The 23,219-nt window shown below is 42.9% G+C and overlaps 1 protein-coding gene across 4 annotated transcripts in view; it reads right to left on the reverse strand.

Moving 5' to 3' along the window:
* Pbx1 (PBX homeobox 1) overlaps window positions 1-891 on the reverse strand; it is a 313,260-nt gene extending 312,369 nt beyond the window's left edge. For 3 of the 4 annotated variants that reach the window (XM_042258536.2, XM_042258538.2, XM_042258537.2), the window contains exon 1: window positions 43-878. In XM_042258536.2, the coding sequence (XP_042114470.1) occupies window positions 43-233 (191 nt within the window). In that variant the 5' untranslated portion in view covers window positions 234-878. Of the gene's footprint in view, window positions 1-42 lie in introns of all 4 variants that reach the window. The other variant, XM_042258535.2, reaches the window with a different exon arrangement.
* Window positions 892-23,219: the final 22,328 nt, after the last annotated feature.

A 23,219-nucleotide genomic window follows, 5' to 3' on the forward strand; every position in this document is an offset into this window, starting at 1 on the left:
AAAAAAAAAAAAAAGAAAGGCAAAGAAAAGCCTCCATCTCACCTGGCCTGCGCTTCATCCAAACTCTGGTCTGTGATGGTCATAATTTGCTGTAAAATGTCCCCGATGTCCTGCTTCCTCCCGCCCTCCCCCTCGGTCCCTCCGGCCCCATCCTGCAAGTGCTGGGACAGGCCGGGGTGTCCGGCCATCCCGACCCCAGCGTGGGAATGCATCAGCCTCGGCTGCTCGTCCATCTCCGAAGGCTCCGGCAGCCCCGGCTCTTCCTCTTCGGCTCCTCGGCTCGGCGCCTGGGAAGCACCGAGGCTTTTTATCCTTCAAGCTGTCTTCAAATCCTTTTCAGGATAAACAGGGACCGGGGTTTTAAAAAAAAAAAAAAAAAAGACCAAACGGAAAAAAAAAAATCTCTTTGCCTCTTTAGAGGATGGTGGGAGGATGGGGAGGGGGAGGGGGGCGTGAAGGGGTTGCGGGGTGAGGGTGGGGATAAGGGCTGGTGGGGAAGGGTGTTGACTCCAAAAAAGCAAGAAAAATAAACCACCTTCCCACTTGGCGAAAAGAAATCAGAGCTGCCTTTGGGTTTTTCAGTCCGATCTCCTTTGCAAGGCAGAAATGGGCTCCCGGCGCTTAAATCTGTGGCTTAATCCTTTTGCAAATATGCATTGATCGGGAGAAAGGAGAGGAAGGCAGGGGGATTGCAATGCAAACTTTCCCCCCCACCCCCCGCTGCCCCCCACCCCCACTCCGGGCCAGAGTGATCTCAAAGGGGGTGGGCTGTAGCAGAAGCCAGATCTCCCCCAGCCGTGGCGGCAGGCAAAGCCCAAGCTCTCTCCTCCTCCGTGTCTCTGCAAACTCCAGCAGCCCCGTCAGCCTCCTGCTTTTGTTTAGCCCAGGCTCAGGACTCCAGAAACATATACAGAAAAAACCACAGCCTGAGAGGAGGAGGAGGAGAAGGAGGAGGAGGAGGAGGAGGAGGAGGAGAAGGAGGAGGAGGAGGAGGACGAGAAGGAGGAGAGGGGAGGGGGCCGAGGGAAGGGGGGAGGGGGCGGAGAGACCAGGAGGCGGGGGCCAGCAGAGGGAGGAGGGCTTCAGAGCCCCGCCCCCCACTCTGATTGGCCAGTCCAGGGAAACGGGCTCTTCCTCCCACTACTTTTCACCCGGCTCCTCCTCCTCTGCTTCCTTCAGCTCCTCCTCGCCCGGGCGCCCTGTCAATCAGAGTTTAGAGGTGGGCCGGGAAGGAGGCGGAGCTAAGAACAAGTCTCCAGTCCTTAAAGGTGCAGAGCGAGGCTAGCTCCGGCTCTTGTCTTGGCTGCTTCTCTCAGGCTGCGTCCTTGAGGAAAACGTGGCTCCACTTAAATACAAGACTATAAAATTAACACGAAAGCACACAGACGGTGTGGATCCCTCCGCCCCACCCCTCGTTCGCCTACGTAGTGACGCTGCGGTGGTAAACTTGGTTCTCTGAAATCCTTAGATTAGATCTCCGGGAAACTGTTGAGAGCAAAACTTTGTAATATGACGTAGTTAGTAAATAAAATCGAGCTGCCAAGATAATAAATAGTGATCTCTAATAGATGAAAGTCAAGACAGTAGATAATTTACAAGAACTCAACTCTAGGCCAGCAAAAAGAATACAGATTGCCTGAACTGTGGACTAAAATGAAATAAAACTCAAGAAAAAAGACTAATAAATAAGTTCACCAAATGAAACAAATTTAACACTTCTCTTCCCCCTGAGGGAAGTTGATTATTTGGCTTAAACACTTAATAAAGGATTGCATTATCACAGTCTGGTTCTAGTTTTTAATATAGTTTAATAAGCATTAATAACAGGGAAGAGAAGGAAACTGACATTTATTGAATGCCTACTACGCACAAAGTAATTTACTTGAGTTATTGTATTTAATTCTCAAGACATCTCTGTGAATTATGGAATATTATTCTCGTTTCACAGAAAGGAAACTTAGAAAGGTTAAAGAATTTGTCCAAAGTCCACAGTAATGAAGTATGAAAGCTGGAATTCATACCCAAGTTTGGCTCTCTGCAAGACGGGGTGTGTCTATGTACAGTAGGCCTCAAATCTACAAGGTACATGTGAATGTGCTAAAAGTTACTTGTGTACCTAGTGTTCGTGTAGCTTGAAAACACAAGTACTTAGAAGAACAGATACTAAAAGCAGAGGTCTGGTATTTAAAATACATAGGAAGTAAATAAATGAATTAAGTGGAAGCCAATAAAGAATTCCTGCCTTTGCAAATCCACAAATTTTCCTTTGTTTTCCTTTAGTCCAGCCAATAGGGGAATCTAATTGGGCACATATTCTCCATGCCCATAAGATAAAATAATAATAATAATAGTAATAATAATAATAATAATAATAGTAATAATAAAAAAACACCAATCACTTAGGAAAGCCTGGACTGTTAACTGTTGGAAGTTAAAACATTGTCTTGTGTAGCCAGTCCTTGTCCTGCGTGGCTGTATACAGCCAGCCTCAGTATCCTCAATCAGCAGAATGGGACATCACCTAGGCAGGCACTTGGAGATCCTCAAATAGAATGTTATTCTCTTCATCAACCATTATGCAAACACTTGGCAAGATAAGGGGCCCTTGGGGAAGCACTTCAAAGCAGCTCTTAACATGCTCATTGGCACCCATTGGTAGAAGGGCAGGCAGTAGTGTGTATTAACTGTACTGATGATGCCATACCACTTAATAAAAGTGGTTTTATTCACCCCACATCCCTTGACTTGTAAACTATTGGTTCAATCAACACTAATCAGAAGTTGAGTAAAACTGTATACTTAAATCATATGTCAATCTCAACCTTTCATATATCCCTTGCCTCTTACAACATGAGTTTGTAGAGGAGCCTATAAAAAATCAGTTTTGAAGCAATTAATTCTGAGTTGTGAATCTAATAAAATGTTGCCAGGCCAAGTATTGAGAAAAGCACCATTAATACTCTAAGATCATTATTGTCTAGGGTCATTTTGCTAGGGGAATTAGAGATGTGTACAATATTAATAGTACAAATGACTAACATTTGTCCTTTACCAAGCTTAGTTTTTTTGTGCAAGGTACTGAGTTAGGTCACCGCAACTATCTGGTCTCAATTCCTATGCATTTAACTATGACTCCATACTGTTGCCCAAACGCATTTCAATATAAATAAGCGGTATACTGGAGAGTCCACACACTGCAAAAGAGCTGAAAGAAAGTGAAAATCCACTCCAAGTAACCGGAAGTGGGCTTCGAGGTGGGTCTGCAGGACAAATTGGATCTGGGAGGCAGACAGGGTTGACACATGTTTCAGGGGGTGTCTACGGACACAGGAGAAGTAATGTTAAGTAGGTATGTCTGCACAGGCACCGGTTGTCAGCATTGTGCTTTCTCTGGTGGACTCTGAGGTCACATGGGAGACGGTTTCAAGCACAGGAAGAGGAGGTGTGGCTAGTTATACAGTTGTCCAAACCCACAGGTAAATGATTATGGTCTTGCCCAAATTGTCTGAGGCAGGGCGGGGGGGGGGGGGGGGGGGGGGGGGGGGGGGGGGGCCGGCAACGTTAAAATCCACCAGGAAGCAGGCAATAGAGATGGGAAGGCAAGGACGGGGCTGAGACCATATCAAAATGGTGCCACTGGGAAAGCTGACTCGATGTGAGTGAGGAAGATGAAGGAATCGGCTTCCAGCCTGGAGTGCAGCAGCACTGATCCAGTGATAATTATAGCTGGGGTAGAAATTTAGCCCGTGCTGAATCCGTTGCAGGCTTTGGTCATATGTTACCAGTTAATTTGGCTAATTTAACTGCCATTTTTAACACCTCCCTACTTTGTGGTAAAGAAGCAAAGCTCCTTGAATGACTAGACAAAGACAGACCGGTACCACTCGGCGACTGATTGGGATTCCTTCCATCCTTCTGTGACTGACTGTTCTGCTGTATTCAACACACTAAGCTGCTCTGCCACCAGGGCATACGATCTTGTGTGACCATCCTTATACACTGTCTTCTGAAGCATGATTGTACGTATGTTGCAAAAGTTCTTTTTTTTTTTTTTTTTTTTTAAATTTAAGTAAAGGAATTCAAAGAAAGAAAACACCTTAGGTGAAGTGAAATAAAACGCTAAGATCGCATTAGAGAAGTTAGAAAGGTAGATTTTGAGGAGGGGGGAACTCTACGTGCAATTCCCTAACTTTATGAACCATGACAGAAGATAGATACTGTTTTTTTGTTCCTTCCCTATCTGGACAACAACGCTTTATTTATAATCGCTGTTTTACAAATACATGCTGAGCCGGGCGGTGGTGGTGCACGCCTTTAATCCCAGCACTCGGGAGGCAGAGGCAGGCGGATCTCTGTGAGTTCGAGGCCAGCCTGGGCTACCAAGTGAATTCCAGGAAAGGCGCAAAGCTACACAGAGAAACCCTGTCTCAAAAACCAAACAAACAAACAAACAAACAAACAAATACATGCTGAAAGAATGAATAACTCTGGTAATCATGCTGTACTTAGAGGGTCTGAGACCCACTGAGTCCTGTTTTCCCCATGTGAGTCACTATGAAAATGTTACCAAGTAACAAAGTGCTTCTCAGTCTGACCCACTTCTAATGTGCCACAAAGCCATGCCACCATGCTCACCTCTGTGTCAAGCCTGGGTGACACTGAGGGTTCTTCTTCAAACTGCTTTGAATCCTCGAACATATGTTCATTCATCGTCACTGAAGGGAAAAGAACGAGGTGTAGGGAATGAGTGAAAAGACCCCACTCCATTCTCTAGCAAACTAAGGCATGGATTGGTTGGCATGGTGAGAGGCAAACTTATTACCACACGCTGTTACGTCATCTAAGCAGAAACTAATTTATGCACTGTAGTGGTCTGAATGAGAACGGCCCCCGTAGACTCATAGACTTGAATACTGGCTGACCAGGGAGTGGCACTATTTGAAAGGATTAGGAGATGCGGCCTTGTTAAAGGAAGTGTATCAGTGTGGGCGGGCTTTGAGGTTTCAAAAAAGTCCATTCAGGGCCCAGATTCTCTCTCTTTCCCACACCTGCGGATCCAGGATGTAGAACTCTCAGCTCTTTTGCCAGCACCATGTCTGCCTGTGTGCCACCATGCTTCCCACCATGATGACCATAGACTAAACTTCTGAAACTGTAAGCCACCCCAATTAGATGCTCCCCAATTAGATGCTTTCCTTTATAAGAGTTGCTGTCGTCATGGTGTTTCTTCACAGCAATAGAACACTGACTGAGACATGTGTATTTATGTTATATCTTAGTTGATCTCTAAGTTTGTCTAACTCTCTTATCTTTGTGGGGAAAGAATTTCTCTCCCTAGAAGGACATATCCACTTCAAGAAACCAAGAGGAGTACTTTAGACACAATGGATACCATTGATCTGCCCAAGGCATCTCATCATTCTCTTTTTTGTTTCTTACCCATTCTTTGCTGTTCTTGAATTTTCCACTCACCTATCCACCTTTATGCCCCCAAACCACCTGGAATAGTTTTCTTCCTTTTGTTTTGTCCAACCTTCTCTGATGTGTTCACAGAAATCTCCTAGCTTGGCCCTGACTCTGCGCCTCACTGGGTAGTCTTTAAAGCTGTGGTGGGATTACTTCTCTCTGAATTGGAGCACAAAAATTCTAGAACGAGGACTCTTAACCAAGGTGTATATAAAAGCTTGAAAGGTTCTACAGAGTGCTGGAAATTATACACAAAAGTTAGTAGTATATGCCCGTTCACATTACTTAGAGTGGCGTCCTTTACATGTATCAGGGTCTCGGGAGATTTCAAGAGCTCCACAATGTAGCATCTAATTGACCCTCTTAGATGATCAAGCTGTAAATGGCACAAATTTACCTTGACTTCTTGAGAAATCACATGGTTCTATTTTCTAAGAAATCTCTGTTTCCAGTTCCTATGCAGAATTAGCTCCCAGACTGTCAACAGCTCATTAGGAGTAGCTATTGAGTGATAGTCAATACTGTGTCAATGTTAGGACTAAACAGCCAACAGTTCAAACCCTTGAAAGCCAATCAAAGGTGTAGGGAAGGGTTAACGCTTTACATCATCATGGTCATTGTCATATTCTTCAAGGCCCTGGGAACATAGTAATGAAGAGACAAGCTGGATTCCTTGACTTGCACTCTAATTTATGAAATAATAACACACAAATAAAGAAACACATAAGCCCGGAGATTCATACATCTTGTGAATAGTACGAATCAGGCTGATGGGCGTCAAGTTGTAGAGCTGTCTTTGGTGCTCAGCCTTGAACAGGATGTCTATGTCACATCTCTCCTCTCAAGGCTCAGGGATCTAGGCGGAGGAGAGATGCATGGAAAGATTGCAAGACCCAGTGGTGGTGGACAGTTTCCCGAAACAGCAGGATGGAAGCACGTGTGCACTTACAGAGGCTGTGGCATCATGAGCAAGACCTTTACAAGCCCAAGCCAGACAGAATCCCTCCCAGAAGAAAGGACAGTGAGTGGGCACAAAGTCACTCTTAGCCAGGACTTTTTTGAAAATAATAGCCACCAGGAGAGGAAGAATCAGTTTTCTTCAATGGAGTGACACTAGGTATATCAACAATATTCCAGGGTGGCCCCATGCTCAGAAGCTGGCCAAAAGGAATTGGCCTCCATGTTTTTAGTGGCTTTTTGTTGTTGAGGGAGAAAGAACATGAAGCTGGTTGGATATGGAAGGGCAGAGGATCTAGGAGGAAGTGGGAGATTGGAAAGAATATAATTAAAATCTACTGCATGAAATTTTCAAAGAATTAAATATAAAGTTTTAAACAAACAGTCATTTCCCAAGCTGCCAGTGGATTTGGTCTTGAATAATGGGATGACACAAAAACAAGTATGCAGAGATGCTGGGGAAGGGAGATGTGGAACTGGGAAGAACACGTACCAAGAGTGTGGTGTGGGAGAAGCTGCAGGAAGGAAAGAAAGCTAGAAGGAAACCAGAGTGAGACACAGCAATGAGCCATCATTCAGAATTTGGTGCTGAGGCATGGTACAGAGTTAGGATTTTATTCTAACTGCTTTTGAAGTTCATGGAGGATGCTAACCAGGAATCTGACATCAAACTTTGACCTGACAAATGTTTTGTGACAGCAGACTACATGGTTCTAGGCACTGTCTAGTCAGCAGAGAATACGCTAGCGGCAGACACCCCAGGCACAAGACAGTTTCCGCTCTCATGACCAACAACTCATGAAGAAAACCCATCATTAGCAATGAGATCTCCATTGCTTCTTCATCTATACATGGTACTTTTATTCAGCTTCTAACTGCTGTTTTGGTTATTCTTCCTGATGCTTTTCCAAATCTACAAGACATTTAAGAGTTCAACACCACACTCTCCATAATGCGAAAACTTTTTACAGACGCTGGGAAGAATCTCTGAACTGCCACCTTCATCTTCCCCAAACAAGTCCCAATCTTGAGACTCAGCAGCTGGCGGGGGGGGGGGGGGATACTAAAGAACACATAGTGGCAAGGCCCAACCTAATAGAAAGAGATAACAGCACATTTATCAATCATTTCATTAGAGGAATGTTGCTGGATACAGTGATATGGATGAGGAGGTGCTATCTAATTTAGCTCTCTGTAAACTACAGTCACTCTCCATGAGATAGTCTGCTTCCTCAGTCTGGGGCACTGCTGTGGGCTGCCACACCTCTCTCCCCACCCATGACAGGTTACTGTGTTATTTCACCCTCTCCAGGGACAAGGAGGAGTGGGACCATGCTTTTGCCTCCTTCACCTGCTGCTCAAGCTTGCTCCCTGTGTATGAAAGAGTCTGAGATGGCACTGTGCCCACTGTTTCTCCATCAACCCCACTTGGATTCTAAGAGGGACCAGTGCTAAACAAACGATCTCTATCCCCGGTGTACTTTTTTTGCAGGGGAGAAAAGTACCCAGGATACACAGGGGACAATAACTGCCAGTGTCCGTGAGAAGTTTTAGGCTTCTTAATCTGAATCCTCTGTCTTTCATTCTTCCACTTCTTTGGTGAACTGTTGTTCAAGCTTGAAAGACTTGCATGGTGTTACAATCATTGACTTTTCCTTCTTGCAACACTCTCTCCCCTAGAAGCTCCAGCTCAACACAAATCTTGGCACATTTGCTTTTGAGTAACCTGGATGGGCCACTGTCAACTTTCCCCTTCTCTCATGCCCTCTTGATTGCATTAGCGCTTTATCAACCAATATTTACATGTCAGTCTAAGTTGTTCAGATCTGCCAGAGCCTCTTCTATTTCACGGTTCACCACAGGGCTTAAAACCCCACACCAGTCTCTGCCGAATTAACCTTTTTCTTAGCTCTCCTGTGAATACAGCCCTATCTGGGCCAGTGAGCTTCACACCAACACGGATTCTCATGTAGCCAACCTGCTCAATAATGCTTGTCTTTCTATTATTGTCTTCCAGTCCCTCATGCTCATGGGGACCCCAGCCAGTGATAAACAAGAGTCCCTAATGGCTCCCATGGACCAGTCTATCAAGACTGTTTTCCACTCTATTGTCCCAGGTTGCTCAGCCTTGTCTTAGGGATGGATGGGTGCCTGTGTTACCAAGTTTGTTTGTTTCCATAATAGCAGGTAAACTCATCTACTCCCCGCCCTATGTTCCACAGCCTCACAAGCCCAGCAGTGAAGGTTCTTTCACTTATTGTTTTAAAGTCATTCCTAAGTTTAGCTGTCCAGATGCAAAGTATTCCCTAATTATCATCATTCCCTGTACTGGGCCATTATCAAAGCCTTTATCTCCATGATGTATTTGGGATTTTCCTCTTCCTCTGTGATAAAGCTCTAACCTCAGGGGGTAACTTCTGTCACTTTCGCGTTGCTCTCTCTCTCTTTCCTAGCTGTTTTTGGATTCTTGGAAGGGGCTCCTTACTTAGCACAGACCTATTTTATACTCTTTTTCCCCTGTGCAGCACCAACTGTGAAAAACAAAAACAAAACCAGCAAGACACCTTCATCTCACCCTCCCTCCTCCCCAATAAGCTTCACTTTTCCTGGCAACTGAAAGGCTAATACAGTAGAGAGTAGCCAAGGCTCTTGGTAATTCCTTCCTTACAAAGGCAAATTCTTTCTGGGGAGACAGCTCACCCTCAGTTACTTGTCATACCACCCACAGCAGAAGTCACCCAACTGCTACAGTGGCCTTTTAACTCTGCGTGCTACCTTTGGGGATTGCTGTGTATTGCCTGGTTCATCAGCCAGTCAGGGGTTGTCCGGGTACTCATTTGACAGACCCCATTTGTTAAGGAGGAATGTCATCTCATACCACGAAGGGGAAGATGGCCACTCTGGGATTCCTCACAAGGATTTTTCTCTTGCACAGGGCTTGACCTAGTTGGCATGTCTTATCATCCATAGCAGGGTACATGCAACTGCCACTACAGTAAGGAGGAATGACATTTGTCTTAGTTACAGTTATGATTGCTGTGGTGAAATACTATGACCAAAAGTAAACTGGAGGAGAAAGACTTTGTTTGGCTTATACTTCCATATCACTGTTCATCACTGGAGGAAGTCGGGAGCTCAAGCAGGGCAGGAACCTGGAGGCAGGAGCTGATGTAAAGGCCATGGAGGAGTGCTACTTACAGGCTTGCTCCTCAGCTTCCTTTCTTACAGCATCCAGAACTGCCAGCCCACAAGGGGCTGGGCCCTCTCACATCAACTGCTTTTAAGAAAATGCTCAGTGGTTAAGAGAACTGACTGCTCTTCCAGAGCACCCAGGTTCAATTCCCAGCACCCACATGGCAGCTCACAACTGTCTGTAACTCCAGTTCCAGGGTACTCAACACTCTCACACACACAAGCAAAACACCAATGCATATAAAATAAAAATGAATTATTTAAAAAAGAAAGGAAAAGAAAATGTCCTATAGGCTTGTTTATAGCCCAATCCTATGGAAGTATTTTCTTAATCAAGTATCCTTCTCTCTAATGAGGAATCTAGTTTGTGTCAAGCTGATGCAAAACCAGCCAGCACCCTGTCTTATACCACGTGGAGAATGGTATCCATATTGAGATTGCTTCTGGATGTTCCACCCTCAGACAGATTAGACTCTGTTGAACAGCTTCCTGCCCATAGCAAGGACTAGTTAACTGCTTCTTCCCAAATTATCTCCGGTTCTGCTTGGTTCCTAGATAGGGCATTGAAGACAGACCAAAGAAATTATTTTTACCAAGTCTACATTGTTAAAACAATGAGTTTTAGGTTACTTACAGGAGCATGGACTGTAGTGGGTAGCTGTTCCAGCTTTGATCTGGAAGTACTACCCCCATTGAGGCTTCCCGTAACTGTCACGTCTCTGAGGAGGGGCCGAGACAGGAGTGCTTAAGACCCGAGAACCTGATGTGCCGGCTCTCTTGGTTCCTGGATCCTGGATGCTCGAAGTAGACTGAGCAGAGTTCACCAGAGAACACCACTGGACTGCACTACACCTTTCCAAGACCCTATAACTTATTCCTTTACTTACAAGTTACCCCACAAAATAAACCTCCCTTTTAACTACATAGAGTTGCCTTAATACTTCCACCAATAATGGATGAGGGCTTATTTACAGGAACATGGGTGGCAAAAAGATAACCGAGTCACAGGAAAGCTCAGCCCTCTCCTCTATGAGTGACGACAACGCATGAAAGCTGGAGCTCTCCCATCCAACCTGGGGACATCTCCACTGAAGAGTCATCTCGTGCCCAGCAATTGTTTGCTGCCCATACAGCCTCAGAGAGGATTTGTAAATAGTAACACTTTCTGAATTTCCAGAGTCTTATAAGTTTCCTGGCTTAGAAAATTCCGGTCAGCTTCCTGAGTCCTATGAACTGAAGTTTCAATTCATGGGAAATAGCTAAAAAGCACACACACCCATCATGACTGGACTTCCTCCAACTAGCTCCTGACTCGTAAAGCTTCCATGATTCCCAATGGTACAAAGATGCGGGAACTAAGCCCTTGGCTTGTGGTCCTTGGAGAGATTGAAAAGATACTTTCCCACACCTTTAGCAGTTCCTAAAACACAGAGCCCCCCCCCTCCAACTCCCAACCCCAGGAAATCACCTGTCTTTAGTTTCTCTTCTCTATTCTCTTAATCAAACATTATCAGTTGAGAGTGTTCTCATTCATACTTGACTAAAGAATTCATCTTAAAATGCAAAAACAAACAAACAAACAAACAAAAAAACAAAAAAACATTAGTGTGGTCCCCTAATAGTTGTAGGTAGTTGTGTGGTCTTAAGTGGGCTTTGTTTTAGGGAATTCAAATTTCATTTTATACAATCCCCAAGCTATTGGCTTCAGTCCACAACCAATTTTATTGCGCATAACTCCATAAGCGAAGTAGGTAATTCTTCTGGCCTAAGTCATGTTTAAAAGAATTGATCAGGGCAGGGCTCATGGAGACAGGAGAGCTGGTGGGATGATTCAGTAGACAAAGACTCTTGCTACAAACCTTAATTTCTTGAGTTCTATCCCCAGAACCCACATGGTGGGAGGAGAGAACTTCCTCCTGCAAGTTGTTCTCTGACCACACAGGACTCATGACACATGTGCTCACACACATAATCACTTAATAAATGTAACAACAAAGATGGCTAGGATGTTTCCTAGAACCTATATGCTCTAAGACGGCCTTGCTCACATGGACTAGGTATGGGCAAGGCCAATGAAAGTGACTGGATCTTGGGTTTCTCATCATTTATTTGTCTCACATGGAGGAGACAAATTTTCAAGAGGGACAGTGCAGAATGTCTTCTGTGTCATGAGCTTGACACTGATGCACATTCATGGTATTCTATCAAGCAAAACCATTTCCATGGCCAGCTTAGATTCAAGACTTGGGGAATTTACACCACACTCCATGCCTTGATGGCAGAAGCTACAAACTCCCCTTGTGAAAGATAGAGTTGGGATATGGGAATACTTTGGGAATTAAGAATCAAGATGGGTACTTGACCTGGAGCATTCTGATAATCTCTACTAACTGTAAGTGCACTGTACCTCTTCCATATTCAGTCAGTAGCAAAACTTCATCTACACTGTTTGTTCCAGTACTACTTACGAAGCTTGCAAGGTTGTCCTCAAGTCTGGACTTGTGGTTCAATATTGTCTTGGAACCCTAAACACTTCTTCTCACCTGTGAAAGAGAGAAATTAAAGTGGGGTGTGGGTGGGCAGAGGAAAGGCATCTGTAAAGGCAGGCTAACCTCTGTTCTCAAGAGATCTTCCCACCTTGCCGGCCGGTGGTGGCACACGCCTTTAATCCCAGCACTCGGGAGGCAGAGCCAGGCAGATCTTAGTGAGTTTGAGGCCAGCTTGGTCTACAGAGTAAGATCCAGGAAAGGTGCAAAGCTACACAGAAAAACCCTGTCTCGAAAAACCGAGAGAGAGAGAGAGAGAGAGAGAGAGAGAGAGAGAGAGAGAGATTTTCCCACCCTTAAAAACCTCAGCTTTCTTTTCTCTCTTTGTTTGTACCTGTATATAAGAATGATCAACAAACCCTATAGTATATACAGACACTCTCTATTCCCTGTATTTCAACAGAAAATTGACTGGCAGGCTCAGCTACTTTTGTATCTATAATATACATTCTTTCCTACAAATCACAATTTATTTTGACACCAACATACCTGGCTAAATAACTTAATATCTCAGGCTATTTTGCATGTATGTGTGGTCATTTGTCATAATTCTGAACAAAGGGGAATTTCTTGTGTAGGTCTCCTGGGATAGTCAAGGTTTTGTTGTTGTTTGTTTCATAGCTCAAAAGTGTACAGACAGCATGCTTATGTCCATTCCCATTTCATTCTTATTACCGGCTGGGATGCAGTAATAAGGATGTAATGTCTGGTGATAACAGAGTCATCTTTGCACCGTGGGGATAAAAAGGATCATTACAGATAGAAATGGGAATGAAATGCTTTGAATTTCTGGGCATTCCCTTGAAAAGCATATCAATCCTTGAATAGTCAATTCTAGACTCAGTCCATGAGGAAAGTAATCCAGTATTTGCTGAAGTAATGCCCATTGTTTCACTGGTACAAACTCTATTTTAATCAGTACAGCAACTGAAGTCACTCACAAACCTAGAAACGTAGGGGAATAGGAGAAGGAAAGAAGTAATTTTCTTCCCCAATGAGCTATCCTCAAGAGTTTCCTGCTTCTCCCTGGATATTCAGTCTGCTGAAACACAGAATGATCAGTGCACAGGAGCCACATCAAAAATCATGTAAAATTTGGCAAATCTTACAGTAGCCACGTGAGTGGGCTAAAGAGATCTCTAGAGAAAGGAAGTATAGGGCAGCCATTCCACAGATGTCCGTATCAAAACTTCTCTCCCAATGTCACTCAGAGGAACCATCTGGAGCTCATCAATCCCCACCTCCCTTCAAAAGTCCTCCTTATCTCTTATCTGTAGTAAGGGACTCACCACCTACCTATCTAGTTTAAATTATTTTTTTTCTCACCATCCGTCTTTAAATTAGATCCTTCACATATGTGTCAATAGAGGAAGACCAATGCACACAGAGAACTATGCCACTGCTCAAGACTGTCTTATCTAAACAATCGGATCGTTCTCAGCCACCAGTACATCCCTGTTGTCTTAGTTTAGGTGTTTATTGCTGTGAAGAGACACGAGGACCACGGCAGAGCTGAGAGTGCTACATCTTGCAGGCAACAGGAAATCAACTGACTGTCACACTGAGGGAAGCTTGAGCAAAAGAGACCTCAAAGCCCTCCCACACAGTGACACACTTCCTCCAACAAGGCCACACCTCCTAATAGTGCCACTCCTTTTGGTGGCCATTTTCTTGCAAACCACCACACCCATTCTATCACCAATATAAAATGTTGACATGATTGTGTGTGTGTGTGTGTGTGTGTGTGTGTGTGTGTGTGTGTGTGTGTATGTGTGTGTGTGTGTGTGTGTGTGTGTGTGTGTGTGTGTGTGTGATATGTACAAGGGTGCATGTCTAGGCTAGAGGTTGACTTGGGATGTCTTTCTCAATCTGAGACAGATATTCTCACTGGACCTGGAGCTCACTGATTCAGCTAGACTGACTGGCTAGCCAGCTGGAGGAATCCTCCTGTTTCAACCTTTTTGGTGCTGGAATGAGCAAGTACTTCACCCACTGGGCTGTCTTTCCAAACCTTCATAGTTGTTTTGTGAAAAACCCAATGGATCTTGGGACATTCACAGCTCCCTATCCGGAAATGTTCAATCCCTTTGCATGATATGTTCTGACTTTCCACACCTATCCCCAGGCTACATCGCCAGCCTTTTGTTTTTCTTATTGTTTTTAGGCTATATTTCTTCCTAATAATTCTAACAGAAGTATTACTTTTCTTCTCTCATTGGCTAACTCTAGCATGGATTTTTTTTTTCTGAATTCCTTAGGCAAAATTATTAATTCTTTTGGTCCTCTTGCATGCAGTTCACATAACTCTCTGTTTCTGGGTAGGTATTTGACTATGGACAGAAGGTAACTTGAGAAGAACATGGGTGTTTGATTGCCTGGCATATGGCAGTATCCCAAATGTGTCTAAGAAAGAGGGACAGAGAAGTGGGTTTGCATTGTAGTTGTTTGTTTTTTCAAGACAGGGTTTCTCTGTGTCCCCCGGCTGTCCTGGAACTCATTCCGTAAACCAGGCTTGCTCCAAACTTGGAGACCTGTCTGCCTCTGTCTCTCAAGTGCTTGATTTAAAGGTATATGCCACCACCGACCAGTTCACACTGTAGTTTTTTAAATGTCTTTTTTTGCTTATTTCTTCTCATTAGCATTAAGTTGGGTTTATGTTTTCATATGCAAAGTGAAGTATTTTTATACAGTTATATTTTAAGAAAGAAATGAATACTTCAGGAGGTGGTTGAACTAAGATTCTTTCTAGCTCTAACATTTAATACATCTCCTTTTTAAAACTGCTGCTTCAAAATATTTTAAGATTAAAAATTAGTAGAATTCAATTACACAATTAGTTGCCTGCAACCTTCCCTTTATGTTGAATTTATACATAGATAAAAATGAAGAGAAATCAATGAACTTTGCATTCCTGAATTAGCACTCTGATTTTCAACAAATTTCACAGCAGCATAAAACAGTTTAATAGACTAAGTAATGATGACAAAATGATGGAGAATTTTTATGTTTCTCTTCATTGCGTCACATTTCATAAAGTCAATATTAAATATATAAGTTAGTAGCAACTATCTTTTGTAAATCAATATTAAGTGCCCCCATTAGTTGGGATTAAAAGATTATTTTATCTGATACTTTCCCAAATTACGATGGTGCTATCAGCAAGATACGGCATGGGATAGAGCAGAGAATAGCGAAGGAGTGCTGTGCTGTGGTCTGGGGTAGATGGAATTCTTCCTGTGCGGACAAAGAAGGAATGAGTTCTGTGTGTGAGCTCACAACGCCTGGCACTCATGCAAAAGTGCAGCGTGGCCCTCCTACGTCAGCCAGTGGAAGCTACTCCACAATGGAGGCTTTTTTGTGAATATAAGAAATGAATATGTTCATTTTTTTTTCCTTTCAGTAAAGCAAGACCGGGGCCATTGCAGCTAGGAGGTTAGGTTGGGCTTGATTCTTGAAGGTTATTATTATTTTTTTTTTTTAAAAAAAGGTAGTTTAAAAAACATTATCAGCCGGGTGGTGGTGGTGGCGGCGGCGGCGGCGGCGGCGGCGGCGGTGGCGCACGCCTTTAATCCCAGCACTCGGAAGGCAGAGCCAGAGCCAGGCGGATCTCTGTGAGTTCGAGGCCAGCCTGGGCTACCAAGTGAGCTCCAGGAAAGGCGCAAAGCTAGGCAGAGAAACCCTGTCTCGAAAAAAAAACCCAAAAAAACAAAAAAACAAAAACAAAAACAAACAAACAAACAAAAAATCAAAACAAAAACAAAAACAAAAAACATTATCAACAGTAATAATATTATTATTATCTTGAGACAAGGTCTGGCTAGCCAGGGACTTACTGTATAGACTAGGCTGGCCTCTTGTGCCCGAGTGCTGGCATTAAAGGTGTGTTCTACCACTCCCAACTATGTTTTTTATTTTTATTATTTTAAATTCTCTCTCTCTCTCTCTCTCTCTCTCTCTCTCTCTCTCTCTCTCTCTCTCTCTGTATGTGTGTGTATGTGTGCAGATAAACTTAGAAGCCAAAGGCATCAGATCTGCTGAACCTGGAATTACATACAGTTGTGAGCTGCACTACAATAGGTGTGCTTAACCACTGAGCAATCTCTCCAACCTCAAAAGAAAGCAATTCTGAGCTGAGTGTCTTGGTTTTCTTCTATAATCCTTGCTCTTGGCAAGCTGAAGCATAAATTCATCATGAGATAGACCAGTTTGGGATGCTCATAAGTTCCAGACAGTTTGAGCTGCACTTCTAAGAAAACAACTAGATTTCTAAAGCATTTTGCCTGCATGTATGCCTGCAGGCCAGAAGAGGGAACCTGATCTCATTACTGATGGTTGTGAGTCACCATGTGGTTGCTGGGAATTGAACTCAGGTGCTCTGGAAGAACAACAGCCAGTGCTCTTAACCACTGAGCCTTCTCTCCAGTCCCTTTTATAAGGGGCTTTTAAGAAAATTCTGTTTAAGGCACTTGGGAGCTGCAGAATCAGGGCAGACGTCCGGCCCTACAAGCCAAGAGCTTCGAGACATAAGCCTAGCTCAGCGTTTGCCTCTTTTTTTCCCTGTGCTTTTTCTCTTTTGTGTCATTTGCTGGTTTTTAAGTCATAACCTGGAAGCCAGGAAACTGAGTAAATATTCTCACAGTGCTGGGAAAGATTTAAAAAACAAACAAACAACAACAACAACAACAAAAAACCAAAATAAACAACAACAAGCAAAAATCCCAAAACTCTGCTTCAGGACCTCTAAAGGGATGGGTTTCTTGACATGCATCAGGGCTGCATTAGAAATTGAGGCACACCAAGAAACAGAACAGCCCCACAAAGCCTAAAATCTAGATTCTACTTAGCACAGTTCTAGACTAGGTCAGCTTGACCTGCTCTCACAAGAAAGCATATCCTCCCTGGAAGTAAATATTATCTCAAATTGTCTATATGAATATGCAACACTCATCATTACTAAAAACATTAGTAGGCAACCTAATAAATAGGTCTAGACAGATACAAGATAAGAAAAACAGGGCTGGAGTGATGGCTCAATGGTTAAGAACACTAGATGTTCTTCCAGATGTACCCAGGTTCAATTCCCAGCACCTACATGGCTGCTCACAACTGTCGATAACTCCTGTTCCAGGAGATCTGACACCCTCACACAGTCATATATGCAGGCAAAACACCAATGCACACAAAACACAAATAAATAAATTATTTTTTTAAAAAAAGATAAGGACAACATCAGGCAATACCATGAAACCCATACATAGGAGATCCATATGTGAGTCATTGCACATGGACCTCACAGTAACCATGACTTATATGTTCAAGAAAAACAGACATTTTCAGAACTTCAACAGAGATTTGTAGTCTATAAACAAACTGCAGAAAGAGAAACATTTGGGTTAAATATTGAAATAACTAAAATTATGAATGCAATAGAGAAGTTGACCATCAAAGCGGACAGAGCTCAGGGAAGGCTCCGCAAACCAGGACATGGTACACAGTCAGCGAAGCGAATGAGGATGACAGAGGAGTTAGGGCAAGAGACGTATTGCAAAGAACCTGGCTAAAATTTTTCTAAAGCCATTGAAAGGGGGACAGCCACATTTTCAGAGTATCTATGATATCCTCTGAATTACTTCAGTTAAATGAAAGCCATCCCCAGGCTCCTGACCATGCTCTGTCTGAAAACCAATGATAAGCACTCAAGTTCAGTTAGGGGAAATAAATGTGTTAACTTTCTTTTTCTCCCTGCTCCCCACCCCCCCAACTCCCTCCTTTCCTCTTTTCCTTCCTTCCTTTCTTTTCCCTCAGAGACAGGGTTTCTCTCTGTAGCCCTGGCTGTCCTGAAACTGGCTCTGCAGACTAGGCTGGCACTGAACTCAGAGGTATGCTTGCCTCTGCCTCCAGAGTGCTGGGATTAAAGGTGAGTGCCACCATCGCCCCATATCATGCTTTACTTTCAAAGGTGTGACAACAGCCAACTTCTTCATAGCAACATTTTAAACCAGAAAATTGCAATGGTGAGTGTAAACCACTGAAGGGAATCAGCAGTTGAACTAGGCTTCAACACAAGAGAAAAAAACATCACCTTCTGCCAAAGGAAAGCAGACCGGAGTAGGAGTGATGCTACCTCCAATGACCTTCACAAACAGCACGAAAGCAGAATCTATATCTCCACCCTCTTGGCTCCCTGGACTGTATTAGTGTTTGAAAGGCTTTGGTACAGACCTGGAGAGATGGCTCAGTGATCAAGAACATTCTCTGTTCTTCCAGAGGACCTGAGTTTGGTCACTGGGCAAGCTCACAACTCAACAACTGCCTGTAACTCCAGCTCCCTCTTCTGGTCTCCTCGGTCATTGCACTCATGAGCACATACACTCTGACAAATCATACACATGAATAAAAAATAAAATACTTCTAGAAGACTGGTAAAACAAATGAAGGACTTAAAGAAGTTGAATCATTCATTAATCATCAATCACTATCTGGAGTAAATTGATGGCATTGTGATGCTGAGGTTTATAAAGTTTAGTGGAATGTTTTAATGTAGGACATACTGTTTTTTGTTTTGTTTATTTATTTGTTTGTTTTTTAAGTTGTGTGGTTCAGAGAGATCTCTTCAGGCCCTGGTATTCTTTTCCAAGGGCAGTCTTGACAAAATGACCTGAGCTGGTTGGGCTACAACAGAAGTTGATTCTTCTAGCTGACTATGCAGGGTATAAATTCAAAAACAAGGTGCTTGCTCAGCTAGGCTCCCAAACTCTCTCTGAGATCTCTCATTCAGGATCTTCCTCTCTGCTCCTGGCCCAGAGTTTTTTTTTTTTTTAAAGATTTATTTATTTATTATGTATACCGCATGTATGATTGCTGGCCAGAAGAGGGCACAATATCTCATTACAGATGGCTGTGAGCCACCATGTGGTTGCTGGGAATTGAACTCAGGACCTCTGGAAGAACAGTCAGTGCTCTTAACCTCTGAGCCATCTCTCCAGCCCTGTTGTTTTTGTTTTTATCACAAAGCTAACATATGCAGTGCCTTCTGGATAATTATACCCCCATTTGTGTAATCATCACTTAGGTTTCAATATAGCACATTTGCTTATGATTCTATTTGCTCATCCCCTACTTCCTCTCTCCCTTCTTCTCTTCCTTCCTCCTCTTTCCTTTCCTTTTCTTTCTTTCCTTTTTCTTTCCTTTTTCCTTCCTTCCTTCCTTCCTTCCTTCCTTCCTTCCTTCCTTTCTTTCTTTCTTTCTTTCTTTCTTTCTTTCCTTCTTTTTTTCCTGCTCAAATACTGTCTTTACTTTTGGCACACACACACACACACACACACACACACACACACACACACACACACGTATAATAAAATTGTATTTTATTAAATCTTTGCTTTAAAGAATAATAAAAATATGAATCAATTACAACCAATAATTTTTGGTTTTAATATGTGCTGTGGAATATTATGATGAATCACTTCATTTATCTCTGACATCCTTAAACTTCATGATGCTGCATCTTGGTTCACCCTGTCGGTCAGTTGTTGTCTTGGATTCACAAGGCTCTTCCTGGCTGAAAAGTGACAGCCTTCAGTTCTGTGGAATTTTCTTCTATTATTTCTTTGAACCCCCTTCTCCACACCTATTTGCTTTTATGGAACTTCTATGCATTTGAGGTTATTCTCCTCAAATTGATTCTCTGGATTTCTTTCCTCACAATGCCCCCAATAATAATAATAATAGTAATAATAATGATGATGATGATATCACAAACAGAAATTCTGGAGTCAGCACTGAATTTAACAGATAATGAAACAGAAGTAAGTTCTGTTAAATATACTAAAATCTATTTATTATTATTATTGTTGTTGTTGTTGTTGTTGTTGTTGTTAGTAGTAGCATCTTGCCTATTTATTTGCTTGCTTGAGCTAGTTGGAAAATTTCCCTAACATAATTTCCTGGGCTTTAAAATTGATTCTTTTATTTCTATTGTATTTTTATTTCCTAGTAACTCATTTACTTTTTAATTGTGTGGCTTCACTTGCCAGTTTTTCATTCTCAAGGTATCAAGTATGGTATATCCTCTTAAACTTTCATGATTCATAATTTCTTCATTGTCCCTCTGCAGCCTCCCTCCTCATATTTAAAAAAAGTTAAACAGCACTTCTTTTAAGAATTTTAATTTTATTATTTTTACTTTTTTTTAATTTTATGTGCATTGGTATTTTGCCTGCATGTATATCTGTGTGAGGGTGCCAAATCCTTTGGTACTGAAGTTACAGACAGTTGTGAGCTGCCATGTGGGTGTTGGGAATTGAACCCAAGTCCTCTGGAAGAGCAGCCAGTGCTCTAACTGCTAGTTACCTCCCCCGTCCCGATATATATATTTCCCCCCATGGGAAACTTTTGTATGTCTTAGATTTTTCTATAGTTCTGGAACTGGTCTGCTGTTCACATTTATGAGTGAGGCACTAAGAGGTTGATTTAAAAATGCTTGGGAATGGCTTATTGCTTGATTGGTTTTAGACAATGATCAAGCTATCAGGGCCTCTTGCTAGGAACCCTCAAACACTGCATCATTATTTTTTTTTTCCTGGGTTATGAGTGAATCAATTAAAGTAGTGATTTTTCAAGTTTCCAATGGAGTGTGTAATCTTTCATGTTGACATTCTAGAAATGAGGCTAAAAAGGAAACTATGTTCTTCTGATTCAGCAGGAAGTACTTTCAGGAAGACCCCCTCACCTTTCGAGTACCCCTTCCGTTCCCCAGTCGGTCTCCCCTTTTCTGTGTCAGTTCAGACCCTGCACCCTTGTTTCTTCTCTGGAGATGGAGAAGGACCCAATACTGGTCTTTCAAATGCTCTGTGGTGACGTAAGTGCTCCTCCACCCGTCCATTAAAGCAGCCATGAGTTTTGGAAATGTGGTTAGCACAACTGGGCAATTGAGTTGTAAATTCTATTTAATTTGAATTAATTTGAATTTAAGTCACCACATGTGGCTAGTGGATGCCATCCTGAACAGCACAGATGTGCGTGATGTAACTCTCCAAACATTTAAACATGTCTTCTGTCTCCAGCTGTGAGGAGCACCGCCCTTTGTAGAGCCTTCTGTGACTTCTTCACTGAAAGTCAACTTACTGTTGAAAAGTAATTTTTGCTTGGGCTCCTCACCTTCCAGGCATTCTTGCCAGAGACAAAGCCAAGGAAAGATAGCCTTGATTCGTTCGGGTTTTTTTTTTTTTTTTTCTCTTTCATTTAATTTATATGTAACTCACTTGAGGTCATCTTCTCTCCAGTTCGGTCCCTTTGTGGTTGCTGGTAGCTTGACCTTCTACAATCCCCTTAGAGTTAGGTTAGCAGAGAGAAAAAAGCTTGTAACCTTCCTGTTGGTCTTGTTCTTCTATTTGAAGAACTTGCTTCCCCACTGCATCATTATTAGTTGAATTCAGTGCTGGCTCCAGGAATTCTTTCTGTGGAGTATAGCAGGAGGACTCTTGACGGCTGGAAAAGGAGCTTAAGATTTTGTCTCTGAACCAATTTATACAGCAAACAGTGGTTTCTAATTGCTGTGGTTTATTTGGAGTGGTCACGCTGATGGAGGTTATCGTGGAGTCAAAACATCCTCTAAGTTACACCCACCATACCTCCTCTATCTTAATTCTTTTCAAATTTCTGGGTGGTATTTCTTGGGGAGGGGGTGATGACCACTATTATTCATAAATGAAGTATAAAAATGAATTTTAAAAGTTGGGCTTGGGAGATGGCTCAGGGACTAAAAGTATTTGCCATGGGACTGTGAGAACCTGAGTTCAAATCCCTAGAACCCAAAGCAGTGCTGGACCTGTGGCATGAATGTCTATAGTCTTGATGCACATATTTGGAGACAGGAGACAGAGACTGGAGAATTCCTGGGAGTTCGTGGGCCAGCAACCCTGGAGTAGACCAGAGGAACACAGTAAGGTGGCAGGCAAGGATGACGCCGAAAGTTGTCTTCTGATCTCCACACAGGTACCGTGGCACTGTACATACCTGGATTAACAGAGAGAGAGAGAGAGAGAGAGAGAGAGAGAGAGAGAGAGAGAGAGAGAGAGAGAGAGAGAGAGAGAGAGAGAAGAGAGAGCAAGAAAGAAAGACAGACACAGAGAGAGACAGAGAGAAAGACAGACAGATAGACAGAGACAGGCAGACAGACAGACAGAGATAGAGACAGAGACAGAGACTAAGGCTTAATCCTCTCAAATCCTTTCTTCCCAGCACAGAATGAAATCAGTGAAGTAGGTGAGACTAACCAAAAATTCTGAGAGCAATTGTTTTAAGCAAGTAAATTTTAATTTGTTTTCAGAATAGAAAATTATTCATATGTTTAGACCTTTTCAGTCTTCCTACATCCTAGTCTCTTACCAACAAAGAACTTCAATCTTCCTTGAACAGAAACTAGTCTTCGGACTTTGGGTGTAGCTCGGTAATAGAGTGTCTTCTATGCTTTACTGGGACATTGGATCCTGGTCAAGGAAGTGAAAAATTAGAGACTAATAAGACAGCAGCATCATTGAGTTAACATCTTCTGGGAAGTGTTTCTTTGGGGTCAGCACATAGAAGCTGTGGTCTAGAGGGGCTAAAGCTACATTTATTTTGTTGTTGTTGGATCAGGAGATGAGCTAGCAACTAGTTGACAGAAAGTAATCATAGAGTCTTAGAGGGGATCCAGGAGAGATAGAGAGTCACAGGATATAGTAGGGTAAGGTTTGGAATGGCACAGCTTTTTTGTTTGGCAAAGCAGGGGTCTTCTGTGGACACTGGCAAGGAGAAAGGGTTAGGTAGTTGCTACTCAGCCTCTCTGAGTTTGCAGGTCTTTACCCCGGCCTTTAAATCTCGAGTCTCATTCATAATTAGAACGGTGGAGATTCAGTTTAGCAGCAGTGACCGGGCTGGTGCCTGTGGGACCAGAATTCTCATCAAGCTGTGGCCTTAATGGCCAGGCCACTGTTAGAGAAACAGGCCGGTAACCATGTAATATTTTGGCGTATGAGTACATTAATAATTTATCTGTCCTACTATTTGGGTTATTTT

This window comes from Peromyscus maniculatus, chromosome 11 (assembly GCF_049852395.1).
Source record: "Peromyscus maniculatus bairdii isolate BWxNUB_F1_BW_parent chromosome 11, HU_Pman_BW_mat_3.1, whole genome shotgun sequence".
Taxonomy (NCBI): domain Eukaryota; kingdom Metazoa; phylum Chordata; class Mammalia; order Rodentia; family Cricetidae; genus Peromyscus; species Peromyscus maniculatus.